This window comes from Anolis sagrei, chromosome 13 (genome assembly GCF_037176765.1).
Source record: "Anolis sagrei isolate rAnoSag1 chromosome 13, rAnoSag1.mat, whole genome shotgun sequence".
Lineage (NCBI taxonomy): Eukaryota > Metazoa > Chordata > Lepidosauria > Squamata > Dactyloidae > Anolis > Anolis sagrei.
Window position 1 is genome coordinate 18077375 of NC_090033.1, and position 18162 is coordinate 18095536.

An 18162-nucleotide genomic window follows, 5' to 3' on the forward strand; every position below is an offset into this window, starting at 1 on the left:
TTTAATACATTTACTATTTATTATTATTTATTATTATATTTACTATTATTCTATTTTATTATATATCATGTATATACTATATAAGATATATAATTTATTTATGTCTATGCATATATAATAATAATAATAATAATAATAATAATTTTACAATTAAATAATAATAATAATAATAATCTTAGCTGCTAGGCCTTCAATGGGAACTCAGCAACCCCGGAACGTTAGGGAAAGGGGAGCGCGTTTCCACACGGACATCACGCACGTAGGGACGCAAGCACGCAGCGCGAACTAGCCGCGCATGCGCAGTTTCTTCCTTCAATGGGGACTCAGCAACCCCGGAACTCTAGAGAAGGAGGAGCGTGTTTCCACACGGACCACACGTACGTAAGGACGTAAGCACGCAGCGCGAGCGGGCCGCGCATGCGCAGTGCTGAATTTCCCTTCCCTTCCTTTCCTGCCTTCCTCCCGGGCCGGCAGCATGGCGACGGATTCCTGGGCGCTGGCCGTGGACGAGCAGGAAGCGGCCGCCGAGTCGGTGAGGAAAAGAGGGCTTCTAGGCCCTCCAGGTGGATCTAGACCAAGCCTGGGCCAGCTTGGGCCTTCCCTTCAGGACTTTTGGAGCTTTGGACTCCAACTCCCATCATTCCTCACAGCCTCAGGCCCCTTCCTTTCCCCCCTCAGCCGCTTAAGCGGGGAAAGGAAAGGGCCTGAGGCTGTGAGGAATGATGGGAGTTGGAGTCCAAAGCTCCCAAACACTCGAAGGGAAGGCCCAAGCTGGCCCAGGCCTTTCCCCTCGCTTGGATTGCACATCCACATCCCATCATCCCCGCATACTCCTGGTTGGAAGCCTCCACCAGAGCCTGGATGGCCATCTGTGGGGAGGGATCGGGTGCGGGCAGGAAAGGGGACGGCTAGATTGCCTCTGGGGTCCCTCCACGATTTGGTCTAGGTGGGGTTCTTCCTATAGAACGATATATCTTCCTGTCTATCAATCTACCTTTTAAGGGTTGGACTGGATGGCCCTTGGGGTCTCTTCCACCTCTAGGGGTCTGTCTGTCTATCTATCTACCTGTCTGTCCATCTACCTACCTACCTGTCTGTCTGTGTATCTATCTACCTATCTCTCCATCTACCTACCTGTCTGTCTGTGTATCTATCTACCTATCTCTCCATCTACCTACCTGTCTGTCTTTCTGTCTACCTATCTACCTGTCCATCTGTCTATTTATCTGCCTGCCTGCCTATCTCTCGATGTACCTATCACCTGTCCATGCATCTATCTACCTACCTGTCTGTCTTTCTGTCTACCTATCTACCTGTCCATCTATCTATTTATCTGCCTGCCTGCCTATCTCTCGATGTACCTATCACCTGTCCATGCATCTATCTACCTACCTGTCTGTCTCTCTATCTACCTATCCATCCATCTATCTACCTGTCCATCTCTCTCTCTCTCTTTATCTCTCTATCTCTTAAGGGTTGGACTGGATGGCCTTTGGGGTCTCTTCCAACTCTAGGAGTCTGTCTGTCTATCTACCTGTCTGTCCATCTACCTGTCTGTCTGTCTGTTTCTCTACCTACCTATCTACGTGTCCATCTATCTACCTACCTACCTACTTGTCTGTCTATCTGTCTACCTATCTACCTATCCATCTATCTGTCTGCCTGCCTGCCTGCCTGTTTGTCTATCTCTCTATGTACCTATCTACCTGTCCATCCATCTATCTATCTACCTAACTACCTGTCTGTCTGTCTATCTACCTGTCTGTCTGTCCATCTATCTACCTGCCTGCCTGTCTACCTACCTATCTACATGTCCATCTATCTACCTATCTACCTGTCTGTCTTACTATCTACCTATCCATCCATCTATCTACCTGTCCATCTCTCTCTCTCTCTCTCTCTCTCTTAAGGGTGCGACTGGATGGCCATTGGGTTCTCTTCCAAATCTAGGAGTCTGTCTGTCCGTCCATCCATCAATGTATCTGTCTGTCTGTCTACCTATGTTTTGATCTATCTATGTCTATCTATCTCTTAAGGGTTGGACGGGATGGCCCATAGGTTCTCTTCCAGCTCTAGGAATCCATCTATCTATCATCTCTTATTGCAGTGATTCTCAACCTGGGGTCCCCAGATGTTTTTGGCCTTCAATTCCCAGAAATCCTAACAGCTGGTAAACTGGCTGGGATTTCTGGGAGTTGTAGGCCAACTTATTGGATGGACTATATGACCTTTCGGTTCTCTTCCAACTCTAGGAATCTATCTATTTATCTATCTATCTATCTATCTTTTCTATCTATCTCTTTTTCTCTATCTATCTATCTATCTATCTCCTATTGGATGGACTATATGGCCCTTGGGTTCTCTTCCAACTCTAGGAATCTCTCTCTCTCTCTCTCTCTCTCTCTCTCTTAACGGTTGGATGGGATGGCCCATGGGTTCTCTTCCAGCTCTAGGAATCCATCCATCTATCTATCTATCATCTCTTATTGGATGGACTCTAGGAATCTATCTATCTATTTCTCTATAATCCTATCTTCTTATATATCTCTGTATCTCTATTTATTTATTTCTTTGTTTCATACAAAACACTGAAAAACACAGCGGAAGAGACTTAAAAAGCCAAGAAATAAAAATTACATTACCACGCATGCACAAAACCGTATCTATACACATATAAACAAATATATACACACACAAAACACATATGTACAACCTGGGCCACAGCAATGTGTGGCAGGGGACGGCTAGTCTATCATAAAAACAAAAGATAGAGGCGACCGAAAACAAGCCTGGGCTTTGAGATGTTTCCAAAGCCCAGTTCCCTTTTCCCAGCTCTCCTTCTCTATCCCCTTTCCCGAAAGGCCTCGCCCTCCTTTCCTTGGCCTTTTGGAATAGCGAGTCGGAAGAGACCCCCAAAGGTTATCTAGTCCAACCCCCTCCTTTCTGCCAGGCAGGAAAAGCACCATCCAATCCCTCGCAACAGATGGCCATCCAGCCTCTCCTTAAACCTCTCGCCCCCTCCTTTTCTTGGCAGGCCCGGGGGACTCAGTGCCCGGCTCTGTAATGTCCGGAGGGAAAGCAAAGCACGGCTGCCCAGCATTCTGTCTTCGGTGCCAGTGGCTTTTCCATCCGCTGGTTCTATCCTCAAGTGCTGGGACAATCTGCAAAATAATACAGTCTCTCTACTTAGATATCAGTTTGTTGTTCATTCGTTCAGTCGTCTCCGACTCTTCGTGACCTCATGGACCAGCCCACGCCAGAGCTCCCTGTCGGCCGTTACCACCCCCAGCTCCCTCAAGGTCAGTCCAGTTACTTCAAGGATGCCATCCATCCATCTTGCCTTTGGTCGGCCCCTCTTCCTTTTGCCTTCCACTTTCCCCAGCATAATTGTCTTCTCTGGGCTTTCCTGTCTCCTCATGATGTGGCCAAAGTACTTCAACTTTGTCTCTAGTATCTTTCCCTCCAGTGAGCAGCCGGGCTTTCTTTCCTGGAGGATGGACTGGTTGGATCTTCTCGCAGTCCAAGGCACTTTCAGAACTTTCCTCCAACACCACAGCTCAAAAGCATCGATCTTCCTTCGCTCAGCCTTCCCTAAGGTCCAGCTCTCACATCCGTAGGTGACTACAGGGAAGACCATGGCTTGGACTAGGCAATGGATCTTGGTTGCCAGTCTGATGTCTCTACTCTTCACTATTTTATCGAGACTGGACATTGCTCTCCTCCCAATGTCCAGTCTCGATAAAATAGTGCTCTCCTCCCAATGTCACGGCCTCCACGGTTTCTCCCTCTATTTTCCAGTTGTCAATCATTCTTGTTGCCATAATCTTGGTTTTTTTGATGTTTAGCTGCAACCCGGCTTTTGCGCTTTCTTCTTTCGCCTTGACTAGAAGGCTCCTCAGCTCCTCCTCGCTTTCGGCCATCAGAGTGGCCGAAAGAAGCAATATTCCTGCTTCTTGGCAGGGGGTTGGACTGGATGGCCCATGAGGTCTCTTCCAACTCTTTGATTCTATGATTCTATGATTCTATGATCTGCATATCTGAGGTTGTTAATGTTTCTTCCAGCAATTTTCACCCCAGCTTTGCATTCATCCAGCCCCGCACATCGCATGATGTGTTCTGTATACAAGTTAAAAAGGTTGGGTGAGAGTATGCAGCCTTGCATATCAGTAGAATGTCCTTTTCTTGCCACAAACAAGCAGTTTCTTTGGCACTCCAAAGGGATTCAACTTCAGGGCGCTGCATAACCACTCCCAGCAACAGCCAAAGACCTTGGAAACACGTACATTTCAGAGTAGGGGGAAGGTTCTATCCTCAAGTGCTGGGACAAAGGCGGGCAGGATCTTTGCAAACGATGTTTTGAAATGCCGCTAAATCCTTTGATTTGGTTTTCCCTTTCTAGCTGAGCAGCCTGCACCTGAAAGAAGAGAAGCCCAAGCCAGACGCCAATGGTACGTTGCTCGGGGTTTGTTTTCCAACTTTTCCTCCTGCTTCTGGAAGCGGGGTTTGGGGTCTCACTTGTTTGTGACGCAGAATAGAAATGGTTCCCTTCATTGAGACTTCGCTTGTCATCCATGTCTTGTGCAGGAGCCGTGGTCAAGACCGAAGACCATGCCGAGAAGGCCGAAGACGAGGAGAAAGGTAAGCCAGAGCATGGCTGTGATGATGATAATCTGTATAAATAAAAATGTAATGTTCGTTTGTGGGATTCACAGAACTCAAAAACCACTGGGGGAATTGACACCAAATTTGGACACAACACAGCATCCAGGGCAATCTATGTCCTGCACTCAAAAAAATCCCAGGAAAAGAGAGAAGGAGGGATGGAAGCGAAGAGCAAGGGATGGAAAGGGAGAAAAGGAAGAAAGGAGAGAAAGAAGGAAAAGAAAAGGGGGGAGGGAGGAAAGAGAGAAGGAAAGGAACAAAGGAAAGAGGGAGAGAAGGAGAGAAGGCAAGAAAGAAAGAGGGAGGGAAAGAAAGCAGGAAAGAGAAGGAGGGATGGAAGCGAAGAGCAAGGGAAGGAAAGACGGAGAGAAAGAAGGAAAAGAAAAGGGGGGAGGGAGGGAGGGAAGAGAGAAGGAAAGGAAAAGAAAGAAAGAGGGAGAGAAGGAGGGAAGGCGAGAAAGAAAGAGGGAGGGAAAGAAAGCAGGAAAGAGAGAAGGAGGGATGGAAGCGAAGAGCAAAGGAAGGAAAAGGAGAGAAGGAAGAAAGGAGAGAAAGAAGGAAAAGAAAAGGGGGAGGGAGGGAAGAAAGAGAAGGAAAGGAACGAAGGAAAGAGGGAGAGAAGAAAGGAGAGAGAGAAAGAGGGAGGGAAAGAAAGCAGGAAAGAGAAGGAGGGATGGAAACGAAGAGCAAGGGATGGAAAGGGAGAGAAGGAAGAAAGGAGAGAAAGAAGAAAAAGAAAAGGGGAGGGAGGAAAGAGAAGGAAAGGAACAAAGGAAAGAGGGAGAGAAGAAAGGAGAGAGAGAAAGAGGGAGGGAAAGAAAGCAGGAAAGAGAAGGAGGGATGGAAACGAAGAGCAAGGGATGGAAAAGGAGAGAAGGAAGAAAGGAGAGAAAGAAGGAAAAGAAAAGGGGAGGGAGGGAAGAAAGAGAAGGAAAGGAACGAAGGAAAGAGGGAGAGAAGAAAGGAGAGAGAGAAAGAGGGAGGGAAAGAAAGCAGGAAAGAGAAGGAGAGATGGAAACGAAGAGCAAGGGATGGAAAGGGAGAGAAGGAAGAAAGGAGAGAAAGAAGGAAAAGAAAAGGGGAGGGAGGAAAGAGAAGGAAAGGAACAAAGGAAAGAGGGAGAGAAGGCAAGAAAGAAAGAGGGAGGGAAAGAAAGCAGGAAAGAGAAGGAGGGATGGAAGCGAAGAGCAAGGGAAGGAAAGACGGAGAGAAAGAAGGAAAAGAAAAGAAAAGGGGGGAGGGAGGGAGGGAAGAGAGAAGGAAAGGAAAAGAAGGAACAAAGGAAAGAGGGAGAGAAGGCGAGAAAGAAAGGAGGGAAAGAAAGCAGGAAAGAGAGAAGGAGGGATGGAAGCGAAGAGCAAAGGAAGGAAAGGGAGAGAAGGAAGAAAGGAGAGAAAGAAGGAAAAGAAAAAGGGGAGGGAGGAAAGAGAGAAGGAAAGGAACAAAGGAACGAAGGAAAGAGGGAGAGAAGAAAGGAGAGAAAGAGGGAGGGAAAGAAAGCAGGAAAGAGAAGGAGGGATGGAAGCAAAGAGCAAGGGAAGAAAAGGGAGAGAAGGAAGAAAGGAGAGAAAGAAGGAAAAGAAAAGGGGGGAGGGAGGGAGGAAAGAGAGAAGGAAGGAAGGCGAGAGAGAAAGAGGAAGGGAAAGTTGACCACAGCACCTTCTAACCCAAGGAGTGACCATCACTCAAAAAATTGAGTTTGTTATTTGGGAGTTGTAGTTCCTGGGATTTATAGTTCACCTACAATCAAAGAGCATTCTGAACTCCACCAACAATGGAATTGAACCAATCTTGGCACACAGTTCTCCCATGACAAACAGAAAACCATTGAATACAGTATATCTCCCTATCATAGGTATGGCCGTCTGTCAGGAGGGATCGAAAGGTGTTTTTGAGGCAGAAGGGGGTTGGACTGGATGACCCTTGAGGGTCTCAGGCACTGGAAACTGCAGATATTACAAACCGCAGATATCACACCCCGGCTTAATTCTGCCAGCGGTTTCAATACTCTTTTATGGCTCGTAGCCCAAAAAACTATCCGAGCGAGCAGAACGCGGCTCACGCCTGCAATGCCAAATAATGCAAATGCATGTCAGCACCGAGAGGAACTTTCTGTGGCAGAATCCCAGTCACGGGATTATAATGGAAAGGGCCGAATGTGTTCCAAAAAGTGGGGCTGAGGTTGAATTGTTTCAGTGGCCGATTCGCTTGGGAAAGTGTCTCATCTCATTTAAATCCATTATAATGTTCACTGTTTTGCCCCAAAGTGACTTTTTAAAAGTTCTCGCTCTATTCCTTCCCCTTATCGGTTGTACCGTGAAGCCACGATGAGTCTCCTTCGTTTGGAGAGAGATAGTTGGCCAACCACCCTCTGCTCAATAATCTCTATAAATAAAAATGTAATGTTCGTTTGTGGGATTAACAGAACTCAAAAACCATTGGATGAATTGACACCAAATTTGGACACAAGACGCCTATCAGGCCAACGAGTGACCATCACTCATAAAAACACTGAAAAACACAACAGAAGGGGCTTAAAAGGCAAACCCCCCCCCAAAAAATTACATTGCAATGCATGTGCAAATGTATGTATTTATTTGCGACATTTATATGCCGCCCTTCTCACCCCAAAGGAGACTCAGCGCGGCTTAAAAGGTATATATATACATACTATATATTATATTATTAGCATAGTACAATATCAGTATTAATTATGACTATATTGTATTATGCCATTATATTGTAATATTATTATATTATATTCTAATATATAAATATATTATTATAATATATTATTATTCGTAGTAATATATTGCATAATATAATAAGTATATTATGTTATTAGCATAGTACAATATCAGTATTATATATTTCGATATGGTACTACACCATTATATAGTAATATTATTAGTAATATTACGTGTAATATAAAATATATAATTATAATATCATATTAGTAGTAGTAGTATTATATTGTTTAATGTAATACAAATATTATATGTATATATATATTATATTATTAGCACAGTACAAGATCAGTATTGTATATTACTATATTGTACTACACCATTATATTGTAGTATTATTAGTAATATTATATTATATATTATATTGTATTATTAGCATAGTACAATATCAATATTATATATTACTATATTGTACTACACCATTATATTGTAATATTATTAGTAATAGTATATTATATTATATTATTAGCACAGTGTTATATATTACTATATTGTACTACACCATTATATAATAATATTATTAGTAATATTATATGTATATTATATTATTAGCACAGTACAATATCAGTATTATATATTACTATATTGTACTACACCATTATATTGTAATATTATTAGTAATATATGTATATATTATATTATTAGCGCAGTTTTATATATTACTATATTGTACTACACCATTATATAATATTATTATTAGTAATATTATATGTATATATATTATATTATTAGGACAGTACAATATCAATATTATATATTATTATATTGTACCACACCATTATATTGTAATATTATTAGTAATATATGTATATATTATATTATATTATTAGCATAGTACAGTATCAATATTATATATTACTATATTGTACTACACCATTATATTGTAATATTATTAGTAATATTATATTATATTATGAATATATAATTATAATATCATTAGTAGTAATAGTATTATATTGCATTACATTATGGTATAATAAATATTATATGTATATACAATATATTAAATTACATTTTATTATATTATTAACAATATATTATACAATTAACAATATATTATACAGGTGACAGCTAGCAATAATAATAATTATAATAATAGATCCCTTTCTTAATTTAACTCATCCCATTGTCTTCACCAAACACATAAACACACATAAAACACATATACACAGGCTGGGCCACAGCAATGCGTGGCAGGGGACAGCTATCAATAATAATAATAATAATAATAATAATAATAATAATAACATAGGCTTCACCAAACACATAAACACACACAAAACACATATACACAGAGTGCGCCACAGCAGTGCGTAGCAGGGGACAGCTAGCATAATAATAATAATAATAATAATAATAATAATAATAATAGATTCCTTTTTTAATTTAACTCATCCCATAGTCCAAACACACGTCACTCCTATATCTTTCCCTTATTGTTGTGATTGCGTTTCTTTTTGGGGAAGCCCCACCCTCCTTTTCTTGGCAGGCCCGGGGGGCTCGGTGCCCGGCTCAGTAATGTCCGGAGGGAAAGCAAAGCAAGGCTGCCCAGCATTCTGTCTTCGGTGCCAGTGGCTTTTCCATCCGCTGGTTCTATCCTCAAGTGCTGGGACAATCTGGTTCTGCAAAATAATACAGTCTCTCTACTTAGATATCAGTAGAATGTCCTTGTCTTGCCACAAACAAGCAGTTTCTTTGGCACTCCAAAGGGTTCAACTTCAGAATGCTGCATAACCGCTCCCAGCAATAGCCAATACTTAGATATCCGTAGAATGTCTTGCCATAAACAAGCAGTTTCTTTGGCACTCCAAAGGGATTCAACTTCAGGACGCTGCATAACCACTCCCAGCAACAGCCAAAGACCTTGGAAACACGTACATTTCAGAGTCGGAGGAAGGTTCTATCCTCAAGTGCTGGGACATTCCGGTTCTGCATGGGACACCTTGGAAGAACTGACGTATATGTATTTATGGGAAAGGGAAATCCTAAGGCACAAATCAGAAAGATGTTGAAGGAAGCACATCTCTCCCCCCCCCCCCCCCGCATCCATCCCTCCTTTCCTTGCTCTTCCTTCCCTCCTTTTTCTATCTTTCCCTCTTCCTTCCTTCTCCTTTCTTCCTCTTCTTATTTTGTCATTCATTTCCCTTGTTGGAGCTCAGCCTGCGATTGGATGTGAGGAATGAGGTCAATGAGGTTCAAGATGAGTTTCAAGATGGCAATGGTTTGGTCAGTCAGGCCGTCCAATCTCTCACCAGCCTATCCTTCCTTCCTTCTCTTCCCTTCCGTTCTTCCCTTCCTCTTTCTCCTTCCCTTCCACCCTTTCATCCTTCCTTCCTTCCTCTCTTTCCTTCCTTCCCTCCCTCTCTTCCACCCCTCTTTCTCCTTCCTTCCTTCTTTTTTTGTCTTTCCTTCCATCTTTCCTTCCTTCCTCCCCATCTCTCTCCCTCCCTCCATTCCCTTCCACCCTTCCTTCCTTCCACTCTTTCCATCTTTCCTTCCTTCCTCACCTCCCTCTCTCCCTCCCTCCCTCCATTCCCTTCCACCCTTCCTTCCTTCCACTCTTTCCATCTTTCCTTCCTTCCTCACCTCCCTCTCTCCCTCCCTCCCTCCCTCCATTCCCTTCCACCCTTCCTTCCTTCCACTCTTTCCATCTTTCCTTCCTTCCTCACCTCCCTCTCTCCCTCCCTCCCTCCCTCCATTCCCTTCCACCCTTCCTTCCTTCCACTCTTTCCATCTTTCCTTCCTTCCTCACCTCCCTCTCTCCCTCTCTCCCTCCCTCCATTCCCTTCCTTCCTTCCTTCCTTCCTTCCTTCCTTCCTTCCTTCCACTCTTTCCATCTTTCCTTCCTTCCTCACCTCCCTCTCTCCCTCCCTCCATTCCCTTCCTTCCTTCCTTCCTTCCTTCCTTCTTCTCTTTCCTTCCTTCCCTCCCTCTCTTCCACCCCTCTTTCTCCTTCCTTCCTTCTTTTTTTGTCTTTCCTTCCATCTTTCCTTCCTTCCTCCCCTCCCTCTCTCCCTCCCTCCATTCCCTTCCACCCTTCCTTCCTTCCTTTCTTCCTTCTTTCCTTCCTTCCTTCCTTCCTTCCTTCCCTCCCTCCCTCCCTCCCTCCCTCCCTCCCTCCCTCTGTTCTAGTCCTTTTTCCTTCCTTCCTTCCTTCCTTCCTTCCTTCCTTCCTTCCTTTTCTTCTTTCCCTCCCTCTCTCTCCCTCCATTCCCTTCCACCCTTCCTTCCTTCCTTCTTTCCTTCCTTCCTTCCTCTCTGGATTCCTGGATTTACTGATTGTTTACCCAAGCCTTGGATCAATGTATTCCTGATTTTCTGGAGTATATCAGAGATGTGTGGACTTCAGTTTCATGGACTTTGCTGAACTTTACCTTGGGCTAATTTGTTCCTGCTTCTTTATAGCTAGCTAGCTAGATAGACAGACACACTATTTGACTTTTCAATAGATAGCTAGATTGCCTTTTCTATAGATATAGTATTTGACTTTAGATAGATAGATAGATAGATAGATAGATAGACAGACCAATGGATAGATAAATCAATAGATAGATAGATCAACAGATAGATAGATCGATCAATGGATAGATAGGTAGATAGATAGATTGATCAATCAATGGATGGATGGATGGATAGATAGATAGATAGATAGATAGATCGATGGGTAAATTGATCAATGGGTAGATTGATCAACAGATAGATATATCGATCAATCAATGGATAGATAAATCAATGGATAGATAGATCAATGGATAGATAGATTGATTGATTGATCAATGGGTAGATAGATAAATCAACGGGTAGATAGATAGATCAATGGGTAGATAGATAAATAGATAGATAGATAGATAGATAGATAGATCAATGGGTAGATAGATCGATCAATGGGTAGACAGACAGGCAAACATAATTTGTGACTTTCCAAAGAAAGAAAGATAGATAGATAGATAGATAGATAGGCAAACTATTTGACTTTTTGAGAGATAGAGTCTTCTATAGATAGATAGACAAACATACTTTTTGACTTTTCGATAGATAGATAGATGAAAACAAATTGGGGCTCTCTCTTTTGGGGAGCGGAAAGAACTGGTTTGCTTGGATAACAAGACCCAGACTCCTCCGCCAGCCGTGGGATTCTGTCCCCGAATGTTTCCAAACTTGTGCTCGAAGTAATAGCTTTGGATCGAACCCCTAACACGGCTTCTTTCCTTCCTTTTCTCCAGAGGACCGGGCGGCCCAGTCCTTGCTGAACAAGCTCATCCGCAGCAACCTGGTGGACAACACGAACCAGGTGGAGGTGCTCCAGCGCGACCCCAACTCGCCCCTCTACTCCGTCAAGTCCTTTGAGGAGCTGCGGCTGTGAGTTCGCCCTCACTCGCCCCTTCCCCTTGAACACTGTGTGTATGTGTGTTTGTGTCGCTGGCCTTTCAGATGCTGGACTACAACTCCGATAGCCCTCATCACAACTAGTGCTGATGGGAGTTGTTGAGGTTGTCAGAGTAGCACTAGCAGCCCGCAAAATGTTTCAGTCCCTTTTACTCTCAGTGTGATAAAAACTCAAAAAAATACACTTTCAGTAGAAACAAAAATGTAGTTCTATTCACTGTAGGCCAAAAACACAAAGCAAAACAGAAGAATTGTTCTCAACCAATATACAACAAACAATATCTCCGGTGAGTCGTCTTCTTTATGCAAACACATAACAAAATAATAGTCTCTCTAATTAGATATCAGTAAAATGTCCTTGTCTTGCCATAAACAAGCAGTTTCTTTGGCACTCCAAAGGGTTCAACTTTGGGAAGCTGCATAACCGCTCCCAGCAATAGCCAATATTTAGATATCAGTAGAATGTCCTTGTCTTGCCATAAACAAGCAGTTTCTTTGGCACTCTGAACAGATTCAACTTCAGGACGCTGCATAACCGCTCCCAGCAATAGCCAATACTTAGATATCAGTAGAATGTCCTTGTCTTTCCATAAACAAGCAGTTTCTTTGGCACTCCAAAGGGTTCAACTTCAGGACGCTGCATAACCACTCCCAGCAACAGCCAATATTTAGATATCCGTAGAATGTCTTGCCATAAACAAGCAGTTTCTTTGGCACTCCAAAGGGTTCAACTTCAGGACACTGCATAACCACTCCCAGCCAATACTTAGTTATCAGTAGAATGTCCTTGTCTTGCCATAAACAAGCAGTTTCTTTGGCGCTCCAAAGGGTTCAACTTCAGGACGCTGTATAACCACTCCCAGCAATAGCCAATAAGATATCAGTAGAATGTCCTTGTCTTGCCATAAACAAGCAGTTTCTTTGGCGCTCCAAAGGGTTCAACTTCAGGACGCTGTATAACCACTCCCAGCAATAGCCAATAAGATATCAGTAGAATGTCCTTGTCTTGCCATAAACAAGCAGTTTCTTTGGCACTCCAAAGGGTTCAACTTCAGGACGCTGCATAACCGCTCCCAGCAATAGCCAATACTTAGATATCAGTAGAATGTCCTTGCCTTGTCATAAACAAGCAGTTTCTTTGGCACTCCAAAGGGTTCAACTTCAGGACGCTGCATAACCGCTCCCAGCAATAGCCAATACTTAGATATCAGTAGAATGTCCTTGCCTTGTCATAAACAAGCAGTTTCTTTGGCACTCCAAAGGGTTCAACTTCAGGACGCTGCATAACCGCTCCCAGTAATAGCCAATACTTAGATATCAGTAGAATGTCCTTGTCTTGCCATAAACAAGCAGTTTCTTTGGCACTCCAAAGGGTTCAACTTCAGGACGCTGCATAACCACTCCCAGTAATAGCCAATACTTAGATATCAGTAGAATGTCCTTGTCTTGCCATAAACAAGCAGTTTCTTTGGCACTCCAAAGGGTTCAACTTCAGGACGCTGCATAACCACTCCCAGTAATAGCCAATACTTAGATATCAGTAGAATGTCCTTGTCTTGCCATAAACAAACAGTTTCTTTGGCACTCCAAAGGGTTCAACTTCAGGACGCTGCATAACCACTCCCAGTAATAGCCAATACTTAGATATCAGTAGAATGTCCTTGTCTTGCCATAAACAAGCAGTTTCTTTGGCACTCCAAACGAATTCAACTTCAGGACACTGCATAACCACTCCCAGCAATAGCCAATACTTAGATATCAGTAGAATGTCCTTGTCTTGCCATAAACAAACAGTTTCTTTGGCACTCCAAAGGGTTCAACTTCAGGACACTGCATAACCACTCCCAGTAATAGCCAATACTTAGATATCAGTAGAATGTCCTTGTCTTGCCATAAACAAGCAGTTTCTTTGGCACTCCAAACGGATTCAACTTCAGGACGCTGCATAACCGCTCCCAGCAACAGCCAATACTTAGATATCAGTAGAATGTCCTTGTCTTGCCATAAACAAGCAGTTTCTCTGGCACTCCAAAGGGTTCAACTTCAGGACGCTGCATAACCACTCCCAGCCAATACTTAGTTATCGGTAGAATATCCTTGTCTTGCCATAAACAAGCAGTTTCTTTGGCACTCCAAAGGGTTCAACTTCAGGACGCTGCATAACCGCTCCCAGCAACAGCCAATACTTAGTTATCAGTAGAATATCCTTGTCTTGCCATAAACAAGCAGTTTCTTTGGCACTCCAAAGGGTTCAACTTCAGGACGCTGCATAACCACTCCCAGCAACACCCAAAGGTTTCTTCAGCTCAAACAAGAGGGAGGGGAAGTCATAGAGAGGAGGGAGCAGCCTTGTTTTCTGCTGCCCTGGAGACTAGGATGCAATGGAACAATGGCTTCAAACTACAGGAAAGAAGAATCCATCTGAGCATTAGGGAGAACTTCCTGACTGTGAGAGCTGTTCAGCAGTGGAACTCTCTGCCCCGAAGTGTGATGGGAGGCTCCTTCTATGGAGGCTTTTAAACAGAGGCTGGATGGCCATCTGTCGGGAGTGCTCTCAATGTGATTTTCCTGCTTCTTGGCAGAATGGGGTTGGACTGGATGGCCAACGAGGTCTCTTCCAACTCTAGGATTCTATAAAGAGTCATAGAGTTGGAAAGGGAGAGCATTAATTGTGTAGCACAAGAGCAAGATCTTGAGCTAAGACTATTCCTAAAAAATTGTTGTCTTGCGGAAGACCACATTCCACGTTCTGTGGCTGGAACTGCTCTAAGAATAGAGAGACTTTTTCTTTCATGATCTTCTAATTCCATCCCCAGAGCGAAAGAGAACAAACACACACTCAGTATGCCGTCCTTTTGGAAAGTAACTCATCCCATAGTCTTCACTAGCCTGTGTCACACCTATATACTTCCCTTCTTGTTCTGAATGTGTTTCCTTTCAGGAAAGCCTCATCCTCCTTTTCTTGGCAGGCCCGGGGGACTCGGTGCCCGGCTCTGTAATGTCCGGAGGGAAAGCAAAGCAAGGCTGCCAGCATTCTGTCTTCGGTGCCAGTGGCCTTTCCATCCGCTGGTTCTATCCTCAAGTGCTGGGACAATCTGGTTCTGCAAAATAATACAGCCTCTCCACTTAGATATCAGTAGAATGTCCTTGTCTTGCCACAAACAAGCCGTTCCTTTGGCACTCCAAAGGGATTCAACTTCAGGACGCTGCATAACCACTCCCAGCAACAGCCAATACTTAGATACCAGTAGAATGTCTTGCCATAAACAAGCAGTTTCTTTGGCACTCCAAAGGGATTCAACTTCAGGACGCTGCATAACCACTCCCAGCAACAGCCAATACTTAGATACCAGTAGAATGTCTTGCCACAAACAAGCAGTTTCTTTGGCACTCCAAAGGGATTCAACTTCAGGACGCTGCATAACCACTCCCAGCAACAGCCAATACTTAGATACCAGTAGAATGTCTTGCCATAAACAAGCAGTTTCTTTGGCACTCCAAAGGGATTCAACTTCAGGACGCTGCATAACCACTCCCAGCAACAGCCAAAGACCTTGGAAACACGTACATTTCAGAGTAGGAGGAAGCTGAAGAGGAAGGGAAGAGATGCCTCTCCTCCCAAAACCGAGTCTTTTGGGGCCACGGTGGCACAACGGGTTAAACCATTGAGATGCTGAGCTTGGCAGTTTGAATCTGTGAGGCGGGGTGAGCTCCCGCTGTCAGCCCTAGCTCCTGCCAACCTAGCAGTTGAAAAACATGCAAATATGAGTAGATCAATAGGGACTGCTTCAGTGGGAAGGTAAAAGGGTCCTCCATGAAGTCACGCAGGCTCCAGAAATTGAGATGAGCACCTCCCCAAAAGCCAGAGTTGAGCACTGCCTCCAGAGCCAGAGATGAAAGGGGAAGCCTTTACCTATTCAAATACCCAATATGCCCATATTTGAATACTGGTGGGGTTGGGAGGGGGGTATTGATTTTGTCGTTTGGGAGTTGTAGTTGCTGGGATGTACAGTTCACCTCAAAGAGCATTCTGAACTCTAACAATAAAGGAATTGAACCAAACTTGGCACACAGAACTTCCGTGATCAACAGAAAATACTGGAAGGGTTTGGTGGACATTGACCTTGATTCCAAACGATGCTTCATCTGACTACATATCCTAAACTTGAGACTTTTATCTCCTCGTTAGCTATGTCACTAGCGCTCAGAAATTGGTTTCGCTTTAGCTGGGAATTTGTTATCTTTTTCTCTCAGAGCCTGGCAGAACGTCAAAGCCACTGTTCGGCTCTTCTGTTTTGACTGATTTCCTCTTGTCTATCTATTTCCGGGATTGTGGCACAGGCGGCTGAGTGTCAGGTGCATTAAGATCACTCTGACCAAAAAAAGGTCATGAGTTCGAAGCCAGCCCGGGTTGGAGTGGGTTTCCAACCAATTGTGTGTAGCCTGTTGTTGACCTTTGCAACCCGAAAGACAGTTGCATCTGTCAAGTAGGAAAATAAGGTACCACCCTAAAGTGTGGGGAGGCTAAATTAACTGATATATGAGGCCATTCAGCAAAGCATTCCAGCGGGGAAGCATGCGGGGAATGCGTAAGTGCTTCATCAGCATCACAGATGGACGATGAAAGCGACAGCTCCCCTGTGTGTCTGTATATGTTTGTATGTCAAAAATTGGCATTGAATGTTTGCCATATATGTGTACACTGTAATCCGCCCTGAGTCCCCTGTGGGGTGAGAAGGGCGGAATATAAATTTCCTCATTAATTTCTGCAGCTGGGCCAGGTGCTGAGTTGTTTTCAAGCCCTGAATCCTGGGAACTCTCTGGTAGGAATTCAGGGAGTACACCATCATCCCCACACCCTTCAGGGACAATTGAGGAGTTATGAAAGTGGAGGCATTACTTTTCATTCAACCCTCGTACATTTGTATGTTGTCCTCCTTCCCACAGAAGAGGCCTCTTTCCTCTTCGGTGCCTCTGAATTCCCATTGTTTTCGTCCACCGCCCAGATTCCTCCTCTGCCAAACACACATTATTAATGCTGTCAAGCTTCGCAATATGAAAACAATAAAGTCGTTCTCTCTCCTAGGAAGCCGCAGTTGTTGCAGGGCGTCTATGCCATGGGTTTCAACCGGCCGTCGAAGATCCAAGAGAACGCCTTGCCCATGATGCTGGCCGAGCCGTACGTCGTGTTTTTGTTTGTTTGTTTTTTGGCGTGAGATGTAGTCCCGTGTCTTCCCGACGTGTCGCTGGGCACGTTTCTGAAGTTTAGGCTTCACTGACCGAGCGATGACACAGTCCCAGGACAAAAGCAAAGGAAGGCTTGGGGCCAAAGGGGATGGAAAGTAATTACGAGGGGGAAAGATAACGAGCAGTGTGCTGGTACGGCTGTACCAGGAGCTCCAACTTCGTTTTCTTTCTATTAAATGTCCAAGGTTTCAGGCATTCTGGAAAGGTGACTTCCCTTGCTTTGCGATTATAGGGCCAACGACCCATCAATCATTGTTAAGTTTTGGTTCCGCCCCTTTCCCCAGGGCCCTGGGAGGAGAGGGAGCCATTTTTAGTTCAGTCTTACAGACGGAAACTAAGCTACAGGATGTGGGCCAGCTCCACCTGCAGAAGAGCTTCATTTCCTACAGCTTCCGGGGAGATATAGTCCCAAAGCTTCAGGGGAAACAGCTCCGGGGAGATATAGTCCCAAAGCTCAGGCTGGGAACTTACAGCCTCTCAGCGTTACAGCATTCGGGGGAAACAGTTTTACAGACCCAAAGAACTCTAGCTAGAGAATCTACCAAGCCTTGACTGGTAGGTCTACTCAGGACCCAAGATGTAGTTTGGAACCGGTAGTAGGACCCACATCAGCAAAGCCTAGATCAGGGGTCCTCAAACTTTTTCAACAGAGGGCCGGGTCACAATCTCTCAAACTGTTGGAGGGCCGGATTATAATTTGAAAAATCTATCTAAATAAAAATGTCATGTTCGTTTGTGGGATTAACAGAACTCAAAAACCACTGGGCGAATTGACACCAAATTTGGACACAATACATCTATCAGGCCAACGAGTCACCAGCACTCATAAACACACTGAAAAACAGCAGAAGAGACTTAAAAAGCAACCACCACCCCCCAAAATACATTACAATTCATATATATATATACACACAAACACACATATCTATGTATATACACACACAAAACGCATACACAGAAAGGGGGAAAGAAGGAAGGAAAGAGAGAAGGAGGGAGAGAAGGAGGCAAAGAAGGAGGGAAGGAGAGAAAGAAGGAAAGAAAGAAGGGTAGCAAAGGAAGGAGAGAAGGAGGGAGAGAAAGAAGGTGGAAGGAGAGAAAGAAGGAAAGAAAGAAGGGTAGA

General features: G+C 44.1%; 1 protein-coding gene and 3 non-coding genes across 4 annotated transcripts in view; all 4 read left to right on the plus strand.

The window, feature by feature from the left end:
- The first annotated feature begins 423 nt into the window (after positions 1-423).
- Positions 424-18162, plus strand: part of LOC132764675 (ATP-dependent RNA helicase DDX19B) — a 43088-nt gene continuing 25349 nt past the window's right edge. The window contains exons 1-5 of the mRNA XM_060758699.2: positions 424-532; positions 4400-4448; positions 4585-4638; positions 11633-11768; positions 16882-16974. Of these exons, the coding sequence (XP_060614682.1) occupies positions 476-532; positions 4400-4448; positions 4585-4638; positions 11633-11768; positions 16882-16974 (389 nt within the window). The 5' untranslated portion in view covers positions 424-475. The remainder of the gene's footprint in view (positions 533-4399; positions 4449-4584; positions 4639-11632; positions 11769-16881; positions 16975-18162) is intronic.
- Positions 3018-3162, plus strand: LOC132765019 (small nucleolar RNA SNORA57). The gene has a single exon (XR_009630401.2). It is a non-coding gene; the product is annotated as a small nucleolar RNA SNORA57 (small nucleolar RNA).
- Positions 8882-9026, plus strand: LOC132765013 (small nucleolar RNA SNORA57). The gene has a single exon (XR_009630395.2). It is a non-coding gene; the product is annotated as a small nucleolar RNA SNORA57 (small nucleolar RNA).
- Positions 14748-14891, plus strand: LOC132765018 (small nucleolar RNA SNORA57). The gene has a single exon (XR_009630400.2). It is a non-coding gene; the product is annotated as a small nucleolar RNA SNORA57 (small nucleolar RNA).